The following is a 21,448-nucleotide window of genomic DNA, read 5'->3' as shown; positions in this document are numbered from 1 at the left end:
TTAAGTTCCGCTATTCAAAACGCAATGCTTTTTGAGTGGCGGAAGTCAACGCAATTTTTTAAATACTATTACAGAACCCTTTCTTACGAAGTTATAGTCTGATTATAATTATAATTATATATATATATATATAATTTAGTTGCACAAATTAAAAAAATTGCAAAAAGAAATACTAATCATAAATAACTAAATTCATACAATTTCCAATAGATTTCTAGAAACAGAAGATTATGTGGGGACTATAAACAAGAAAGTACTAACAGTGTCAGTACTCCCGGACGAAGCGTTACGGCTTTGGTGCGGCGTGGTGGGTACTCCGCCGCCAAGAGTTACTTGGACTAGGAATGGAAATGATTTGCAGGAAGATTCTCAACTGTTGGTGATACAGTCTTTTACTGTGGAACATGAGGTTAGTTTTACTTTAGTATAATTTGTTATATTTTTACTTTCGTAGGTCACATAACATAGACTCGAGAAAGAGAAATGAGAAAATCTTAATAGTGATAAATGATAATGAAGGATAACAAAAATAAGTTCAATTATTTCATATTACTCTTATTATATATATATGTGTATATAAAAATCAACCTAATATAAATATTTCGATTCCTCGAGTAAAAATCGAACCCGCAACTTGTGGCGTTTACAGTCGCTCTTTGTACTGCTGCGCCATGACCAGCCTCTATGTATGTATTTAATATAAATAAGGTTAATATGTACGCAAAAGACCGTGTAAAGTGGAGTAGGAAGACAGACCCTGGTAATAGCCGGGATTAATGCTAGGAAGAAGAAGATGTGTCCATTGATAAAAACACATGTTTCAGGGAACATACACATGTTCAGCAGGTGGAATCCATCGGTCTTGGAAAGTTCTAGCTTTACAACCTCCCCACTGGGAGGGTTCTGCCTCCAAAGACACTGTAAGGGAAGGATCCGAGGCGAGAATCGAATGTGGGACCCCTCACGGTCAACCACCGCCTGACGTCCACTGGGTTTTGAATGCTGAGCTCATTAAATCTGGAAAAGGAATTAAGGCTACAGGTTAGTATATAGAATCACTTTGTGCATCTGTCTGTATGTTTGTCGATCTGTGTGTATGCCGCTAGGTTGAAATGTATATATTTTCTAAAAAAATCGTACGGCTAATCGTCTTATTATCATCTTTTTAGGGATTAACATTTGTTTAAACATCAATTTTCATTTTCAAATACTAAAAGCATTCTATTTAGAAATATATTGAATCCAGTATTTCAAATACCATGACACTGGGTTTAGGTGTAGCAGAAAAATAATCGCTGACAGACAATTTGATAGGGCTTAATTATTTACATATATATGTAAAGTCATAATTACTTTAAAATAATTATTAATACGAGGGAAATAATATATGCAGATCAACCAATTTACTGGAATGGAAAACGAAATCCATAATATTATTGGGATCAAAATGAATAATTTTATAGTTTTCAATCTCACATTAATTAAAACGGTACTTATGGATATATTTTTGTTTTATGATACAAGAGTGAATGGTAAGAGTGACAAGTGGAAGCCTCAATAGACCTTTCCTCCAGAATCGACGATAGGGGAGGAAGGTCACGTAGAAAGTAGAAAGACCTCCAGGATTGAGGAATGATGGAATAAAGATTGTTGATAGAGGAAGAGGCGAAAGAGTAACGCCTCTTTACGTTCTTTAGTCCACGTGTACTAAAAAAAAATATCCATTTTAAATCTCTAGCTATATAAAATTTGAACTTTATTTTAAATCTAGCTTCTTACTTTGAAGCTTTCTTAGTAATTAAAAAGTTTTAGCCTTTGACCTATGGACTATAATGCGTTCACAAAGAACATTGTCAACAGCGATACGGAAAATGATTGTTAAAACTTTGCCGTCGTGTGATTAATTATTTCATCGTTTCTCGAAACATTTTAGTGTTTAAAATATATTTTTTTGTATTAATCACCAAGTGAAACCATTAATTCTTTAAAATAAATAATATATATGTGTATATAGTTATAGAAGAGCAGGTAATCTAGTGTTATGACACTCCGTCCCCTATTTTCCATAAAATTATCGATACTTTGCGTATAGAGTGCCGGAACATGGCGCTTATTTTGTTGCCAGAGCGAGGAAAAGAAATTAAATCACGTCTCCGAGTCGGAATCGAACCCAAAACTGTCACATACTGTACCTACTGCTGTGCTACGATGGCTTATATTCCCTAATTAATTTTAGCATATACTCACAAATTTGTTTTCACTACCACAAATAAAAGAGTAAATTTAAATACCGAGATCTGCAAATTTTTATATATTTTTGTCGCTCAGAGGATGACAATCGCAAGAAATAATTATTTTTTTACATATTTGTCAAAAGCAAGGGACTGAATGAAACTAAGGTTATACAATTATGTTAGTAGTGCTATGATAAAAAAATAAACAACATTTTCGACAATCCTATTAGTTTTTTACTGAAATCCATGTAAATCCGCCTGTATTAATGAATCCAATCAATTCATACATGTTAAATAATCTCCATATCGGTTAATTTTTAATTAAAAATGTATACAACTGTAGTGTCATGATGAGTAATGTTTTGGTTCTTCAGCAAAATTTTATTTTAATTAGTGATTTTTCCATCCATCCATCCGTTCGAGGCTATCGGAGCCATCAATGACTAAAACGCGGTGATTGTAGGTTCGTTCACCCTGCAGAGGAATAAATGCAATATCTCGAATTTCGTCGGAGAGTTTGGACATTAGATTCTCTCAACCTACCTTGTTACATTCGCGGTAAATCGTGAAACTGAATACAGAATCATTAACAGAAAGCTTTTTTTACACTGTCCCGCACACAGCAGGATAGGAAGAGTTTAGTGTTAAGACACTCCGTTCCCCATTTTCTGCGAATGAGAATCGAAGCCAATAGAAACACTAGTGCAAATTGCTTAGATCTTCATATATATATATATATATATATATATATATATATAATATAATATATATATATATATATATATATATAGATATATATATATATATATATATCGGTTTTATTAGTAATGGTATAAAATTGAAAATATATATTTTTAGATTCAGAGTTGGTGGTCGAACATGTAGAAAAACGCCATGCGGGCATTGTACAGTGTTTCGCGTGCAACGACCTGGGCTGCGCGTACGACGGGGCCCTCCTCACGGTGGTGCCTGTCCAGATATCGGATCAGGTAACGTCTATTTTCTTATGTCCTCTAGTTTCAAAAACAAGTATGAATCATTGTTCATTCCAATTGTTTTTTTTAAAGGATTACGCAGCTGAAACACCAAAAACACAGCACATTCCGTCACAACCTCCAAAAAGGCACAGCAAGAAAAATTCTAGAAAAAATAAAGGTACCTACATAAATATTTTCATAGATACATATACGAGTATGTATTGTATTAAGTGAAATAAAGAGTATGTATATGTACATGTAAAAATGATAAACACAATATTTTTTACCCGACTGCAAAGTTATTACGTTATTAAAATAAAAGCCTTCTAAATAAGATTTTCTTACTCAGCGCTTTTGATACCTCCGTCTCGTCCGAATGTGTCAAGATTATCCAACGAGAGTGTGATGGTGTCCTGGACTCACGACAACCAGGGCCTTGCCATACAATTCTTTAAGGCAAGTATTTAAATATATATTAGGATCATTTATATAAAGTATTTGTTTGTAAAGCCACACAAGAGGCCAGTCGCCTCGCGTAATGCCTCCAGAATTCGGTGAAAAATGAGGAATGAGAATGGTTTCATTAAAAGTTACCTAAATATTTTTTATAATAGCTTGTTTTTTAATTAGAAGTGAATGTATATTCACTTCTAATAAATACTAATACGAATAATGAAATTCGCACATGCCAAATTCATGCATATTTCATACATAAACTAAATGAAATATTTTTAATTAAAGCCATATTATTTTGACCTATCAACGTAGAATCCATCGTTTTGTGGCATTAAATAAATATTCATATTATACGCGAAATTGCGGTTAGTTTCATTTATGAATTGCTATATGAGCGCTAAATAGTTTGAAATGCTAGAAATATTTGAATTTTAATTATATTTTGCAGGTTCAGTACAAGGAGATGACGAATTCACCAAATTCCCAATGGCACACAGAGAACTATGATATACCAGCATTCATTCATTCGTTTCAAATCGACGGTCTGGTTCCGGATAAATATTACAAGTATGTATTATTTCAATCACTTTATAATAGTAGAAAAACTCCTTCTTCTTCCTGGCATTAATCCCGGCTATTACCAGGGTCTGCCTTCCTACTCTACCTACTCCACTTTGCACGGTCTTTTGCGTCCTCGGTGGTTAGACCATTGGCTCTCATGTCCTGCATCACGACATCCAACCAGCGCTTCCTACGGCTATAGAGAAAAACTATAAACTCAATTAATAGGAATAGTAGAAAAACTATAAACTCAATTAATATGAATAATATGAATAATTTAATTTAATACATACGATATGTCAATACATATGTCAATTTACGAAATTAAGTTTTATATTTATTGTAAACTTAGTTTTTATGAAAAGTAAATAAAAAGTACGGAACGCATGTCTGTAGTGTTTAGTTGAAATAAAAAAAAACTTAGTTTTGACATTATATATCACCTACCTATTTTAATTAAAATATTATTACATAATTTCAATTCTATTTTCTTTACGATTTAACATATATAGTAAAATGATTTATATAAATCCAATTACTTTGCTTTTGTTTTATTTGTTGTGCGAATTTCCGAAATAATTTATTGTTTCCATTCTAGTTAAATTAAAATGTAATAAGAAAATTTAATTACAATCCAATATTTGTCGAAACCGCAATTTTGAAAGTAAATTGATTTATTTTCAAACTCAGATACTAACGTTATTTGTGTTTATAATTAAATTTCCTTTCTATTGTATTTGAGGATATAATCACCGTGAATTATAAAGCTACATTTTAGTATATATATATCGTTCCCGAAATCGATCTCAGAGTTGAGAGCGGCTTATAAAGACGGGCGATATTTATTATTTATTTCACCATTGTGGGGGTGAAAACCACATATAAATGCTTTAAATTTAGAACGCTTCTACGTTATATTTTTTAATAAATTATATCCAAGAAGATTGGGGGTTTAAATATAACTTGGTAAAAATTTAAGCTCATCTCTTTTTTTAGGAGGAAAGTACAGAACTCAGTATTAAATCTTCTAAAAGTTAGTTTAAGTATTAAGTTTTTCGAATAATTCTTATAAAATTATAAAGAAATATCATTTATATGAATGTTTTATTTTATATAGTCCTATCGATTCAAAAATATTTAATAAAGATATTTGTTGATTAATTAATAGTGAAATGAAAATATTTTATAGGTTTCGAATAGCAGCCGTATATTCAAATCAAGACAACAAATTAGGTAAAAGTAGTGCCAAGTTCTACTTGCAAAAAGGAGGTTTTCCAAGTCCTCGGGCACCTGTCATCGACAAGGCCTCTGCGTTGTCACCTTACAGCGTGCAAATTAATTGGACAGTAAGTTATATATTTTTTTAGCAATAAATTATATATTTTTTTGTTTGACTTACTACTCTAGGTTATTTTCATAACATAATTTTGATTAATTCACTCGACCAAAATGTTAGATATTTCGTAGGAAACGAACGATAAATTGCCTTCTCCGTTTCCTTTATTATTTTTAATTTCTTTTTCATGTTTCCTTTATGTCATTATATATTTTTATATTTCTGTATATTTATATAAGTATAGTATTTATATGTTTAAGTAGGTATAGTAATATTGATAAATATTAAGTATTTTTTTATGTAGAATTGTCATAATTAACGCAATAGTTAGATACCAAATGGTTTTACTCATCAGTTTGGTACATAAGCAAATTAAAATGATAAAAAATACCTCTACCAAAAGCTCTCGGTTGCTATCACCAGAAGCCCCTTAAAGCTTAGATCGGCTCATTGTAAATTGATAAAAATCAACGAACTTGGAAATGACGATTGCCGTCTGAATAAATGAATGCTTTTAATGATATTAATTTAATTTTAGTAATAAATATTCTGTAAAACAAACTATATAAAAGCATATTTTGTATTTTCTTTTTCTGTACTGGATTATTCGATACTAAAATTTAGGATTTGTACGAATGTTGTGGATAAAGCCTACACTACGTTTTATAGGTCTTACTAGTACGAACTGTTGAACCTATTTGGAAAATATTTTGAGAATAAAGTGGAGAATAGAGAGTAAAATGATATTATGCGTTTTTATAATATTATTATTTATTCAAATTCACTTTCTACTGGCTTCATTTTATTTATACATAGGTATATAAAATATTATGTTACCTAGTTTTTTAAAAAGTATGATTTTATCTCCATCTTCGATATTGCGTGTTGAACGCCGGAACTTAACGCCGCGCTTTGCCTATTTATTAGAACAAGTAAATATGCATGAATAATTCATTTCCTCGAAAGGGAATTACACCTATAACCTGTCGCGTAGTGCCCCTGTGTAACGACAGGCCTCATTTTATTATGCTTTAAGAAAATTATTACTTTTTCTCCACTTTCTTCTCATTTGTTAAGTAAATGGAATTTATAATACTGTTCATTTTAAAAGATCAGATAATAAATGTCCAAATATTTATTTAGCAGCGGACTATCGTTATATGCTTACATGATATGTTTAACTTGTGTATGTAAACTATACGTATATCCACAACAATTTGCTGATTAAACCTATTTGTTTAAATCCATATATTATTTGATATTAACTCATTGTTTAAATAATTATTGAATACCGTTAAATCAGTGATTTGTATGTGTTTTAACTTGTTTTCTTAACTTCAATATTTGTCAGTTTTAATTATTTACACATTGTATTTCGTACATAGCAGGCAGTAAGTAAAGGGAACCTGGGAACTTACTGTTAAGACAGTTCCGCTCCAAACTCCCAACCGAATCCTGGAGGCATCATCATATATCAAATATCTTATTTAACTATAATTTTGCCCTACAGTGGACCAGTGACGGTGGAGTGGAAGCTGATGGATTCTACGTGTACTATCGCGCGGTGTCTTCAGCGGGAGCGTATGAGAAGGTGGTAGCGAGTGCAGACGCACGCAGCCTGGTCCTGTCTCACTTAGCATCAGACACCGCGTATGAAGTGAAGATACAAGCCTACAACTCTCAAGCTGCCTCGGATTTTAGTACTAGATTGGTAAGCAGTTCTTATTTTTTTTGTTCAGATATCTTTCGTCGCAGGATACTCAAAGAATCTTTAGTGCTACAAATCTTGCTGTTCTCCTCTTTTTTTCTCCACATTTCTGTTCTTGCGTCACGACTGGCATCTATTCTAATTCGTTATATAAAATTGCCAGCAAATTAAATCCGAATACGAAGTATGAATTGGTTGTACTGCTGAGTTCTCAATTATATCCTATAGCGAGAGGTAATTGAGATATCTCTATTCAAAGCACCGATCGAGCTTATTGCCTCTTATCAAATAATTCTTGTGAATACTGAAGCAAATTTGCCAATACATCCGTCTTATATTGCGTTCATTAAAGTTTTTGCGTGTTTGCGGAACTTAACGCCGCACTTCATCAAACGAAACAGCTGTAGGTACTATAAAATAGATTTCTATTTTTGAGTTAGATTTGACCCTACAACTATCATCTTGTGTCATCCACATGTCATTTGTGCCATGAAAAAGATATTTAAAAAAGGCATAAAAAAGAAAATCATAAAGTCAACTACCAAATAAAACTATTTTATTGTTGATTGAGTTTATTGTATATCTTTATATGTTGCAAGCTATTTATATATGCGTTACAGGTTTTTAATTGTTCTACAGTGTCGAAGGATTTAATTGTTATTGAACATCAGTTCAATAGTCTAGTCTAATAATACTAAAATCCCTCGAACTTGATTAAATTGCAAAGCTAATTTTAGTACTGTAGACTTAGTTTGCTATATAACGTCTTTGTTAGTTATAGTCTTTTTTATTATTTCCTTAGACAAATTGATTAGTTAATTTATTTTGTTATTAACAACTCTCGCGCGGTTTCGCCCGCTTACACTGATTGTTATGGTGAAATCATATAAAGTCTTTACGTAAATTGTATGTAATAGGTATATTACATACAATTTACGTATAGGTTAGTTTTTGTGTTAAACTGGAACAAACATCCATCCTATCAAACTTTTATATTTATGTTAGTAGGATAGGATTTCTTAATGGTAACTTGCAAATATAACTTAGGTATATAATATTATTTTGTACTATAGTAGGCGGAAAGGTAATATTCTTAGGTTGTCCCATAAGAGTAATTTGCATATAGCGTCGCATCCGCTTGTTTTATGACTACTTTAGAAATGAACATTTAAACATTCATGGTTGCCCGCCTCTAGACTGGTAAATACGACCAAACTTTTAATATATTTACTGACTATAAAAATATACAATTAAGATGGCTTCAGCTTCTCGTTGTATCCCGCAAATAGCAGGGTAGGCAAAGGGAACCTAATGTTAACGTCCCATCCATCCTCCCATCCAAACGTTCCGCCAAATTTTTTTGAGGCATTACGTGTAAAATCAACTCGTTCCCGAGTGGTAATCATACCTTAGTTTGAATAATAACATAGATAATATTGTATTTTATTTTATTTAAAACTTTCCCTAGTTCTACAGTAGGTAAAATAACTTTATAAAATAAATACTTATACTGACAAATAATTATATTTCTTAATACTTAAATAGATGGTAAAAACCCAGCGAGCGGCCAACACAGCAAGTACAAGCACAGAAGCATCAGCAAAGGAAGAGACTGGTGGTGGTCCTCCAACTCTGGTCACAGCGGGAGGGGCGGCCGGCGCGGCCTTGCTGCTTGTACTGATCGTCACATTGCTGCTATGTCGACGTGCTAAGAGACCGGAACCGGGAAGTGAGTATCTGGGCGATAATAACATATGAAAAAATAAATAATTGTGTAGTACATACGAGCGAATCCGGGAGCGTGTTGCTAGTTTGCATATAAATATTTTATATGACTTTATTTTTCTACATATTAACGACATTATTAATTTTATAACATACAATTTTAAAATGCTTTTTTAAGCCTCACTAGTTGTAAACGAAAACGAGAATAACACAAATTCAATTAGACTTTACTACGAAGCTAAAAAGTAAAGGAAGCAACCAAAAATATCCAATTAACATACATAGTGCTTAGCTTTAGAGTTTAGAATTTAGACCATATAGAAACAGAAATTCCAATTTCCAAATTTCCAGCGGGCATGCGATTACACTTGTAATTTTCAAATTTAACAAAGCAACGTGAAAGCCGCGTGTAAGCTAACGCCGCGGCGGTACGCGGCTAATTGGGTGCTTCACAGCGCACTCCTGGCACTGTTGTCAGCCGCAAAGCAGAGGAACGTTGCGGTGCCCACAAAAACAACACAAAAATAAATATTTCCCGCCGTGTCCCTATTTCTATTCTAAATATTACCATTTACCAACTAAATACTAATAAAAATATAACTTTCCACGGATTGTCGCTTGTTTCGAGCTAGGATTGTTGGTTGAGATAAAAGCTGTGATCATAGCGGGAACTTTTGGAGCTGTTCGTATTGTTACTGCAGAAATTAGAGCGTTACTACTGTTGGCAAAAGTTTTCCTTTCAAGTTTCATACTATACCGTCACATTTTACGAAAACTTGTATTGAGTCCATAAGAAATAGTTAATCGTTGTTAAAATAAACATTTTTTTAATAAGTCAAACACAAAATATATTATAGAATCTTTAGTAAAACCTTTTAAGCCACCTTTACACAGCTGATAACGATTTACTAAAGTAAAAATGCAACAATATATTTAAAAAAAAATGGCTGGACCACACATAACGCAATTAAAAACACGCTACAGACTACGTAACCATTCATCGTAAGTTTATTAGCGTTCCAATTGGATTCGGTAGGTATCTGTTGTATCCGATCCATAACTCTGTCGCTAAAGCGATGTAAATCACTTTACGCGCCCGAAGCTTTTGTGTCAATTATTAATCGGCCGCCATATTGGTATTTCATAACCGACGGAGCGAGCGAATGAATGAATAAAGAAACGAGCGACGCACGACGCCGGCGGTAATAAACGTCCGGAAGAACGAATGTGTATCGGTGAACGAACGATTGGACGGTAACAAACGGACGTGTTTTATACACGTTCAAGTATTATGAGATTTTCATTCTTCCGGAAAATAAATATAAACATCCGTATTTACTTTACTTTTTAGTTTAATATAACTCGCTGTTGGCAATGTTTGTTAATTAAATGATTGCGGTAAAACGATTGCGTTTGAATAACTCTGTAAATTGTTTATTTGTTTATTAAATTATATTTGTGAAAGCATATTCATTTGAAGTTTGTTCACATTAATAGGGATGTACTATGTTGCAGATCAAAATCTATTTTAAGGCAAATAAAATAAAATATTGACATTAAACCTGTCCGATGACAAGAGGAGACATTTTACAATTATTTATTTCATTGTATTTTTTGGCTATTCTGCTCAATCTTATTTTATATTTGGTTATTGTTTTCAGTTGTTAATCAAATTTTGAAATGACAACTTCCCTAATGGATGCGATCATGTAATAAGTAAAGTAAAGTATGTTACATGAAAATACCCAAACTTGACATATTTTGTTTTATTATTTTCGTAATTAATATGAAAATATATTATTTTTATTTATTCGTTTGCTTCTTTAAGTAACAAGCAGGTACTTATGCAACGCAAACAAATAAATGATATAGGTAAATTTTTTCGAATATTTTTTTATCTAAAACTATAATTTTTAAAATAACCCCTAAATATCCCTTCCATCCTACTATAAAAATAACAAAAAAATACACAAAATATTTACTTATCCATTAAAGTAACCCAACGTTTTACGATCACAAAAATGATAAACCTCTTATATATTTATATAATAAATTTTATGTATATCATTGAAAAAGAATACCAAATCTGTGTCGTAAAGCTAACCAAAATAGACGTCATAAAGCGTCAAGTAGCAAGCAATGGGGGCAGCGGTTTATAGGCGACGATATCGCTCTCGTAGCTATTGACCCCTCACGCTTCACTTCTTTTGTTTAGTGCTCGCGACTGGCTCGTTCAGTTTCGAGACATTTCAAGCGAGTCTTGCTCCGTTCCAGTTTCTCTCGGGAATATTGTTGAGATTTTCCTTCGAAATTAATATATTTAGTTGAAGAAAATACGCCGCGTTTATTGTGTTCGTATAGGGGTATTGTAAAAAGTTTAATTTAAATATTTTATTTTTTTAAATTTGTTTGAAATTTGTATATAAAATTGTTTTAGTCATCGTTATTGGATTAAAATTAAAAAAATAAAACTATAAAGTTTATAACTTGTCGTATGAGGCAGGGCCACAAGTTATGAGTTCGATTCCCACTCGAGAGAACATAATATTTATTATTACTCTGGTAACGAGGCAAAGGGCGGCATTGTGTTCCGCCACTGAAAATCTCAAGAATTTGGCGGAAAGTGACGAATGGAATTGTTATAATTGGGAAATTGAGGATCTCCAAATTTAAATTAGAGAGTGATATTTTAAAATGTAATCTCTACAATACAATTCAAACTAAATTGAAACTTAAATACTGAATATTATGAATTAAAATTTATAGATTTGCTCCCAAATTGATGTACCCGTTCAGTCTTCATCTATTCAAGTTTTCATAGGAAGTTGAGATAATAGCATTTTGTATGATAACTTAAAAGCTTGAGTTTCTCTAATTGGTTTTAATTTGCCTTTGAGAGAAACATCGCATCTGAAATTTATTTACGAAATGGCTTAACGATTTGGTAACGACTGCTCTAATAAAATATGTTAATAATATGCATATGTTGGATGTTTAATATACCGTGTACATTTAAAATTTCGCAATGAAATTTCGGGATTTAGAACCAGTATTTTCTCTGGATAAATAATTGTATTTTCTACTGTAAGAGTATTTTAAGTTAGCAATGCTTCGTACGCAGCTAACGAAAGTTAGGACTGCTTAAGAATTTTGTTTCGACGCGATTAAAATATATAGCAATGTATAACTACTTAGAATAAGGCTCGTTAGAATACGTTCAAGTTTTAATAGGAATTTGACGGGTTATGGGTTCGATTACCATTCGAGGAAATGAAATATTTAGGATTTCCGCCACTCAACATACAATGCCTCCAGAATGAACGGAGTGTATTAACACTGCCTACCTAGCTGTGTGTGAGAAAAAGCGTAACGCAAAAAAGATACATTATTTTGTTTTTTTTTTTTTTTATTTATCTTTCAATGCATATGTATAGACAGTTAATATATATGGGGTTTGTTAATTATTTTCTTTCAGAGGAAAAGGGATCACCGGAGGGCGGCGCTAACGGATACCTGCCGGCCAAAGTGCCCATCACCATTACAGCTAACCCTATGCATGGAGAGGTATAGACCATGTTTACTTTACTTATATGAACATCATCTGTATAGGTTATTGTTTTTGTTGATGTAAGTGGCTTAGAAACAACAGTATTTAGTCGAAAATTTAAATATAAATTAGTAAATTAATGAAAACTATATTTTTTTTATAATAAATATCTTATAAAACAAGCATATAACCTCATCCTATCCTAATAAATATAGTAAATTCTGGGGAAGTATATTTTTGTCTGATACCAGGTCTAAGTACCGATATACATTACGGCTACCTTCATTTGTAACTTACACATGCGCGAAGGTGTGAGCCTTAGACCTCTTCATGTAATGGAGACATCTAATATTTATGTGGAAATGTCTAGAAATATCTTCTGCCACGTAAGATTTCAGTTTCTTATTTGTAGCGGTGTATTCAGGTATTTCATGATTTTCATATATAGTAATATTATTTATATATTTATACGTTAAATATTTTCATATAATATCTATATTTTATAGGGAATTAATGTAATTTGTGTAATGTAAGATATTCGATCCGGACCGCTGAATACAATTTAAGTTATTTCGTTTATTATATCTGTTTTGGATGATAGTGATGTTCTCTCCAGTAAATATAATTATTATACATTTTATGTAATTGTACAATTATTATCTGTAGCGCGAACTTTATTATAAAAAATCAAAATAACATAAAATACGAACTGGTAGAAAAATAACATAAAATATTAAAATGCAATAATATTATTTAAACGTCAATTGGATTTTTAATTTCAAATAGGTTTTATGGTCAATATTTATTTATTTATTTTTCTATTTAAAGTTTAGGAGAATTTACACTCAAAACTGATTGAAAAAAAAAACAAAATTTAAATGATTTTTTGTTGTAGGGTGGCGACGGTGTAGAAATGTCATTCCTTCACAACAATAATTGTGGGAACACGACCGCCAGCGACGACAGTCTGGCGCACTCCAGGAAGAACCAGAGACAGTACGTGTGATTACACGGACAAATTTGAACTATTTTACGTTTAAAAATGGTTATAATGTAAATAAATACATAGGTTATAAAATATATAACCTTTTTAGATATTCTTTTTATAAATTGGCAATAATTAATAAATATTAAGAAGATCGAGGCCAGAGACTTAAGGTTTGTAACGCGTATGCAAGAAAATACGAATTAAACATAAACATTTTAATATTTAATGATTTTTGAAATTTCATTGTGATAGTCGTAAAAGGTGAATAGACTCATGAGAGTACAAAATATATTTATTATTTTAGTGATAAGTGAATAGCGAACTGTAAGTGACGTTGATATTAAGCATTTATTTGCGTTTATTAGTAATAAGCGCTAGTTTTAAGTAATTTTTAATAGTTGAGATTTTAATGTATGAAATTATAGTATGAAAATAGCGAAAAGCAAAAAAAATATGCAAAAAGTGGTGATAGTGTCTTACCACTAGGCTTGTGCCTTTGCATGGTAATTTGAAGAAAAAACATGAATCTATTTTTGTTTAGTTAAAAAAATAAAACACCAATTGGCTATTTTCATACTATTTGTAGAAGTTTGAATATTTATTATTTGTATAGAACTTAGTATATAGATCTGATTTAACTCTCACCTGCATTCCCAGTAATGTAATAAAATAATGTTTCTACGTGTGTTACTTTTAATATATTTTGTCATTAAATAAATATTATTTCACAATTTGCTTATAAACTACGTAATATTTTAAAATAGCGATTTATTATATCGAATTTGTATGGTAAAATATTTTTTTGGCAACGGTACTTAATGAAATTTTTATTGACATGTTTGTGTATACTTTGTTTTTTGTAAAATTGATTGGATGTTGTCGAAAATAGGTTACATTTTTATAATTTAATAACGAACTAATTGAATTAAAATACTGTAAATGTATTATTTTATATAGGATCTAAAATGTGTGTGTGTTTAAAATTGTTTGTTCTTGGTTGTGAGATGCTTTGACTGATTAATTTATATATTAAGTGATATTCGGCGTTGAGTTCCGTCAATTAATACTCAATGACTCCAGAAGTCGGCGGAATTTAAGAAACGGATGTGCCTTAATGGCGAAGGAGTGTTTTAACACTAATTTTTCAGTTTCGCCCTGCGTACTCTGTTTTGTGAGAAATACAGGTTGAAGCTAAAAGAAATATTTTCAATTCCTCGCATGAGCGTGGCTTAGATTTTCACCACTCAAAATTTATGCCTCAAATGCTTATTTATGGTTCTAAATTTATGCTTGCGTAATAAAAATAAATATAAATTATACGTATAATATAATATATTGCTAAGCCAAAATTGAATTATAAAATATATTCAAAATTCTAATATTTACCATTTTAGTTAATACGCTACGAGCACTATGAACATTAGACGGGACCTAATGCATCAAATATTAATTAAATAAGAATAAGTTAAAATATTTTACCTTTGAGATGGGTCCAAAATATTTTAGCAAATATTGGCTATCATAATTTCAGTCAAATCTTTTACATAAAATGTTTTACTTCCTTTTACGAAATTCCTTTGGAAATCTCAAGAGAATCGTCACAGAAATAGTTATGATTCTCATCCAATTTTAGAATAATTGCTAATTGGTTCGCGAAACTTAACGCCGCACTTTTGCGTGAAGGAAATTATATTCAAGTCTTCTTGGAAGTGGTGATTATAAGACATTGATTTTGAAAAAAAAATACAGCAAATTAAAATTTACCTTCACATCAAGGTTTATATTACTTTTGTAAATTGTAATATGTTTTATTTAAACTATGGCACAGCTTTTGTAGTCACAGCCTAGATTATAGTCTAGATTTAGGCCTGTAATCAAATTTTACAGTGTGTATAGCTTATTTTATTTAAAAACAAAAACAACATGCTAATTTGCTCTACATATTCGTTTGTAATTAAATAATAAATATTATTAATTTTTAAAACATGTCACAGACTGAACTTTATGTAAATAAACTTAAAATTTATTACAAATTCTGTCTTTTTATTAACCCTATAAAATTAAATTATAAGTCCAGCATTTAAAAATGTAATTTAATTATCAAAAATATATTTAACAAATACAATAAAAGTTGATTCTATTACATTTTTGTAACAAAAAGCGCTAACGTGAAACCCACCGCCATATATTCTCATATTGGCAATTATTAACGGCCTGTCACTGAACTTCTTCAGGGGATTGGTTAAATGAAAGCTGGGCACGGAGCCAAAGTGGTGTCACTCATAGACTACTACGAGTCCAACTTACGTTATTCGTTATCGACCACGTATTGTTTAAAATAATAATTATTGTTAATTCCTTTGTAAAAGTGACTGGTTGACTTATTTATACGTTATGGAGTATAGTTTTGAACGTGTAGTAGTTCCAATATTTGTGGTAATGCAGGTTTTGACGTGAATGGCTAGAGAGGCAAGAGATTTAATTGAGACGTATATATGTAGTACGGTTAGTGAGCAATGGCCTTACTATACATTGCCAATGATTTACGTTTATGTATATATACAATTTTAAAATTTAACGTAGAACGGACCTTAGTGTTAAGACACTCCGTTCCCCAATTTCTTTACAATTGTCGAGACAAAGTGCGTTAATTGGTACAACTAAATGATGCAATTTGTTTATGGGAGTCAGAAAAAAAATACTTATGATTGGGGCCAGTAGTGGCGCAGGGGCACAAAATGACTGTAAACGACAGGTTGTGGGTTCGAGGTCCCCTGGAGGAAATGAAATATTTAAAAAAAAAATTTTCTCGACGATGTGCGGCTTTGAACTTCACGACTCAACTAGGCGGAAAGTGGGCAACGCAAGTTGCTTAATGGAAACGGGGTGACTTAACACTAGGTTTCCACTAGGGTTCCTCTGTAGCGTGCAATGTCTGGATACAACGTAAAGTTAAAATAACTAAATACATATGACCTTTCCCCTGTGGTCGATTTTACAACCATTTCAGCTGAGCTGAGCTATACTTACTTACTTACTTACTTACTATGACAGTAAGACGCTGCACGACGCCGACGTCGATGTTTGAGATCTTAGTTTGAATATCTAATAGTGAATGTATAAATAATGTATTCAATTAACAGTATTAGCATTGTGTTAGATCTACTGCATACGACAGATGTTTATAATGGATTGAGAATACAGAATATGTCAGGCTTGTTCATTGTGGTTTATTTGTCTTTATAATGGTGTAGTACAATTAGTTTCGGTGCGTGCATGTAGTGAGTTCAAAGCTATATTTGGGGTATTATAAAATAAATATAATATATTGTTTCAATACCTTGTTCTCCTCTGATGTATATAGGCATTGCCTCCAGATTTCTACGGAACGTGTGAGTGGCCAAAACCAACACCGCGCTTTGCCTCGTTACCAGTGCGAAGAAATGAGATTAAATATTTCATTAAGATTAGATATTTTATTACCTCAAGTGAGAATTGAACTCACAACCTGTTGCGGTATTAGTAGAGGCAGTACAAATACTGGAAGACAAAAAGACACTAGACTCATTCTAAAATCAAGAGATATGCGACGTAAATTCATAAATATAAATAAAATAATATTTAATTTATTCAACAACATTATTTTCCGAAAAGTTTTAACAAATGAATCTCAGTTTCAATTCAAATATTTTCCATCACATTGAACTGTAGAAGGGAAACGCAAAGATGTTGTAAATCTTATTGAGGCTGTTCAAATAATTTTATTTGCAAGATTTAAATACGGACAACAAAAAGTTTTTAAGCCGTTTCCCGTTGCTTGTTGTTATTACTGGAAGTAATTTTGTAAGGAACCTCTGAAAATTAAAATGTGATCCTGCGAAACTCAGGCGAAAACAATTTCTGTTTTTTCATAATAGGTAGGTATTTTTGAATTTTTTTTTAGCTTCATGAAGTAGCTCCATTTCTAGTAGAGTGGGCACTTCTTAACACTAGGTTCCCTCTTCCACGGAACGCAACTGTTTTTGTTGACGTTTTAATAATATATGTCACTTGTCAGTTATTCCGCGAATGTTGGGGAGTGAATTTCTTTCTCCAAAAATTTCGAAAAAGCTTATATTATAATTAATGTTATGTGTGTATAAATGTAAATTTAAAAGCAGTGATCATTTCTGAATATTTTGTTGCTGTAAAAAATTGCATCAACCGGTAAGAAATATTTTTTTCTACAATTGGTTACACAATTCCGTTTGAAAACTGTGTTCTAAAATTGAATTCTATTTTCATTACTCAATTTCTTTACATATACGCGAGTGAAAGTAAAAGTTAACTCGGGGGCCAACAATAGCAAATATAATTTATTCTATTTTAAAAGATTGAGAGAAACATATTTACGTAAAAAATAAAATTCGCGATATAAAGTCATTATTATTTGTGAAATATATAATTTATATGAAAACGAATTAGTGACTATGTAAAAATAATTTACTATTTATCTAAAAATAATATAACCTACTCTATTTTATAGTAACGGTTTGGTAAAATTGCCGCGGCATTGCGTGTTGAGTAGCGGAACTCAACGTCGCGCTTTTGTCTTCGTACCAAGGAGAGGAAATTAAAATATTAATAAATCAAAAATAATTTTCCAAAGTACGGATCGAACTCATAACCGTCCCGTAACAGTTATACGCTTGTGCCTCTGCGCCACGACGATCTTTTTTTTATTTTTTATCTTTTATATATTTTAAACAACCATTATTATTGGCTCAACAGATTCAAATGAACATTCATATTGATTGGCTGTTCCTTAGTTTAATAGTCAATAGCAATTAGTCAATTAGCTCTATACAAGACGATATATGGTGCCAGTAAGTTAGGTATTATAACCACATTTGTGTATATTCTAGTACTTAAAGAAAGAAAAAAATATATATTACAGACATATTTATGTCTGAGTTTCTTATCACCATAGATGATATAGTTCTTAAAGGCCAGACGTGGCCAAGGGGTAACACAAACGCGATAGGTTCGGCTCCTAGTCGAGGCAATGCGCACCGTTAAGTTCCACCACTCAACACGCAATGCTTCCGGGCTTCGGTAGAAGTTGGAGGTATCTTAACACAAGGTTCCCTGGTTCCCTTTGCCTGCCCCAAGGGGCAAGGGGTTAAAGTTGAGCACATGGCTTGCCATGCAACTTTAACAATAATGTATGAAATATGAACAAATTCAGAAGTCAATAGTCCACCAAGATAGTAGCATTTGAACTTGTAACCACGACTTTCAATTAAACTACAGAACTGAGCTATGATGGCATTATATTGGAACCTTCAATACCAAATCCACTAGTCAAAGACCTCATATATCCTCGTAGGTAGCTGTAATCGATATCGTACTGCACCAATACTTGTCAATTAGACGCATTCGTGCCTCATAATTGGCATAACTATGGTCATATTAATTGATTAATTGATCAGATTTGTATGATAGCTGGGGCTCGCAGTTCCAATGAAATATGCGCTGGGTTCCATTTTGGGAACGCCGTGGTTTTCGCGTTTTACGAAATATGCTATGTTCGCTTCAATTATAATTATATTGTTTCTGCTAATTTTAATATTTATGACATTTTCGTAATGTATTTGTTAGCGTGACGTTGATAGTATGTGTTTAATATATAAAGGGTGTGGATTCAAATTATAAATGGGAATTTGCGTTTTTAATTTTGTTTTTAAATTTAAAAATCCCTTATAATATATAATCTTTTATATATAATAATTTGCATTCACGCATCACGCGATGTCTTAAAATTGGGGCGGAAACTGTGAAAAGGGATACAACGTAAAGTTATATTTCAAAGCCATCAAACTCTAAATTTTACAGAATTTTTTCTACACCGGTAAGACGACTTAAAGCTTTAACAAGATAACATCTCTAGGCCGACTACGAAAACAGTCAAAAATATTTATTACTGAACCGTTCCAATTTCAAATGTATAAAAATATTGTAAGCAAAATATATTAGAAGAAAAAAAGTATTACTAGGACATATTCAATACTTTACATATTAAAAATCTTTTTTTTAAATGACGCAGTATAGAGTAAAAAGAAAAAAATAAGATTTCAATGAGAAAATAAGAGTTAATTTCCTCCATGTTGCATATTTGTTCGCCCTAGATTGAATTGAATACGCCTCTATTAAAAATGTAAATATAGTCTCGTCGTATTTAGTTCACAGCAGTGGAGTTCAAAACAGGATATTAAATAAGCCACTGTCCTATTTTGATATTATCGAAGTTATTATCTTTTATAATTGAATATTTTTAGCTGTACCCCGCATATAGCAGGGTAGACAGATGGAACCTGAGAACATTATATTAAGACACTCCGTTCCTCACTTTCCGCCGAATTCTGGAGGTATTGCCTGATGAATAGCGGAATTCAACGTACCGCTTACAAGAGCGAGGAAATAAAAATATTAATTACTTTATTTCCTCTCGTGGGAATCGAACCAACAACTTTGCACGAATGTGCAAAAAACATATCTCTACGCAATTAATTAATGACGTCGATCAAAGGGTAACAATCAATACGGTTAGTGATTTAATACCATATTTGGTCAAAAATGTGCACAAAAAAATCCTTCGTAACTTTGTTTTTATTACTATACTTATAAAATTTATCATTTTTATATGTAAAGTATGAATTGATATCATAAGAAATCCGTGTATTACATTTCAAGAAATCTCGTTGAAGAATAAGTATTTCTCAAAGTTTGCGAGTTAGTTCTTTGCTTTTTAACGAATTCAGATATCAGAATAAAATGTAATTTTGCTGACTTATAATAGTGACTCCCTAAATATTATATAAATTTTATATAATACTTAGGGAACCTTTATTATACAAAAAATAATAGCTATGTATAGCGTCTATTTAAGAATATACAAACAAGGATGTATTAAAGATAAGCGTAATTGATAGTAGATATCGAGAATGCAGAATATCGATGTGACAAGAGATAATAGACTAGCGACGTAATAGTACTACTTGACTTAAATCTAAATTAGAAATTCACAAATTAGATTAAAATTTATAACAACATAGACAAAGGCTAGGCGTGGGACCGACTTCTCATTTTATATTCAGGACTAACTATTCGTAGTTACCAATAAAAATATAAGTTTCAAGAGATTGTCGCTTCGGCCATTGTTTACAGAGTTGGGGTTGTTTGTTTGGGATAAGAACTGTGATTATACTGAGAAGTGCTTTCAGAGCTGCGTCCTTGTAGTTATTTCAAAGAAAATTTGACTCAAAATATACTTCGTGTAATTTTTGCGGGTAAAGCCGAGATTTAGGTCTAATCTAATAAGATTGTTTCAATTTCATAAAGTTTGGGGTATGGAGAGTTTAACTGGATATATTAATACAGATTACTGATTTATAATTATGTTATTAAGCGTATTTTGTTGTTATCGTTTGATTCTGTTTGTTAAATAACAAAACGCAAAATTTTATTGATCGTATGTACTAAAAAAAAACCTAATTTAATATAAACATTTAATACAAACTTTAAGGGAAGAAGCAAAATTTATATAAAATAATATAAACATTTTAAATCAATATATACGTATTTTTGGAAAAAACACAATAAATTCAATCGTAAGTTTATTAGCGTTCCAATTGGATTCGGTAGGTATCTGTTGTATCCGATCCATAACTCTGTCGCTAAAGCGATGTAAATCACTTTACGCGCTCGAAGCTTTTGTGTCAATTATTAATCGGCCGCCATATTGGTATTTCATAACCGACGGAGCGAGCGAATGAATGAATAAAGAAACGAGCGACGCACGACGCCGGCGGTAATAAACGTCCGGAAGAACGAATGTGTATGTGTATCGGTGAACGAACGATTGGACGGTGACAAAC

The 21,448-nt window shown here is 31.7% G+C and overlaps 1 protein-coding gene across 2 annotated transcripts in view; it reads left to right on the top strand.

The window, feature by feature from the left end:
- The window catches only part of LOC146530764 (interference hedgehog-like), a 53,212-nt gene extending 37,647 nt beyond the window's left edge, over nucleotides 1-15,565 (top strand). For both annotated transcript variants that reach the window (XM_085199244.1, XM_085199245.1), the window contains 11 exons: nucleotides 211-409; nucleotides 825-1,041; nucleotides 3,093-3,223; nucleotides 3,302-3,389; nucleotides 3,561-3,667; nucleotides 4,116-4,234; nucleotides 5,418-5,574; nucleotides 7,075-7,275; nucleotides 8,818-9,001; nucleotides 12,473-12,561; nucleotides 13,440-15,565. In XM_085199244.1, the coding sequence (XP_085055370.1) occupies nucleotides 211-409; nucleotides 825-1,041; nucleotides 3,093-3,223; nucleotides 3,302-3,389; nucleotides 3,561-3,667; nucleotides 4,116-4,234; nucleotides 5,418-5,574; nucleotides 7,075-7,275; nucleotides 8,818-9,001; nucleotides 12,473-12,561; nucleotides 13,440-13,550 (1,603 nt within the window). In that variant the 3' untranslated portion in view covers nucleotides 13,551-15,565. The remainder of the gene's footprint in view (nucleotides 1-210; nucleotides 410-824; nucleotides 1,042-3,092; nucleotides 3,224-3,301; nucleotides 3,390-3,560; nucleotides 3,668-4,115; nucleotides 4,235-5,417; nucleotides 5,575-7,074; nucleotides 7,276-8,817; nucleotides 9,002-12,472; nucleotides 12,562-13,439) is intronic.
- Nucleotides 15,566-21,448: the final 5,883 nt, after the last annotated feature.

This window comes from Heliconius melpomene, chromosome 16, assembly GCF_056956725.1.
Source record: "Heliconius melpomene rosina isolate 202511_hmr_F chromosome 16, ASM5695672v1, whole genome shotgun sequence".
Classification (NCBI taxonomy): Eukaryota; Metazoa; Arthropoda; class Insecta; order Lepidoptera; family Nymphalidae; genus Heliconius; species Heliconius melpomene.
The sequence above is the reverse complement of the archived record's forward strand: the minus strand, read 5'-3'. Positions and strand labels throughout refer to the sequence as shown.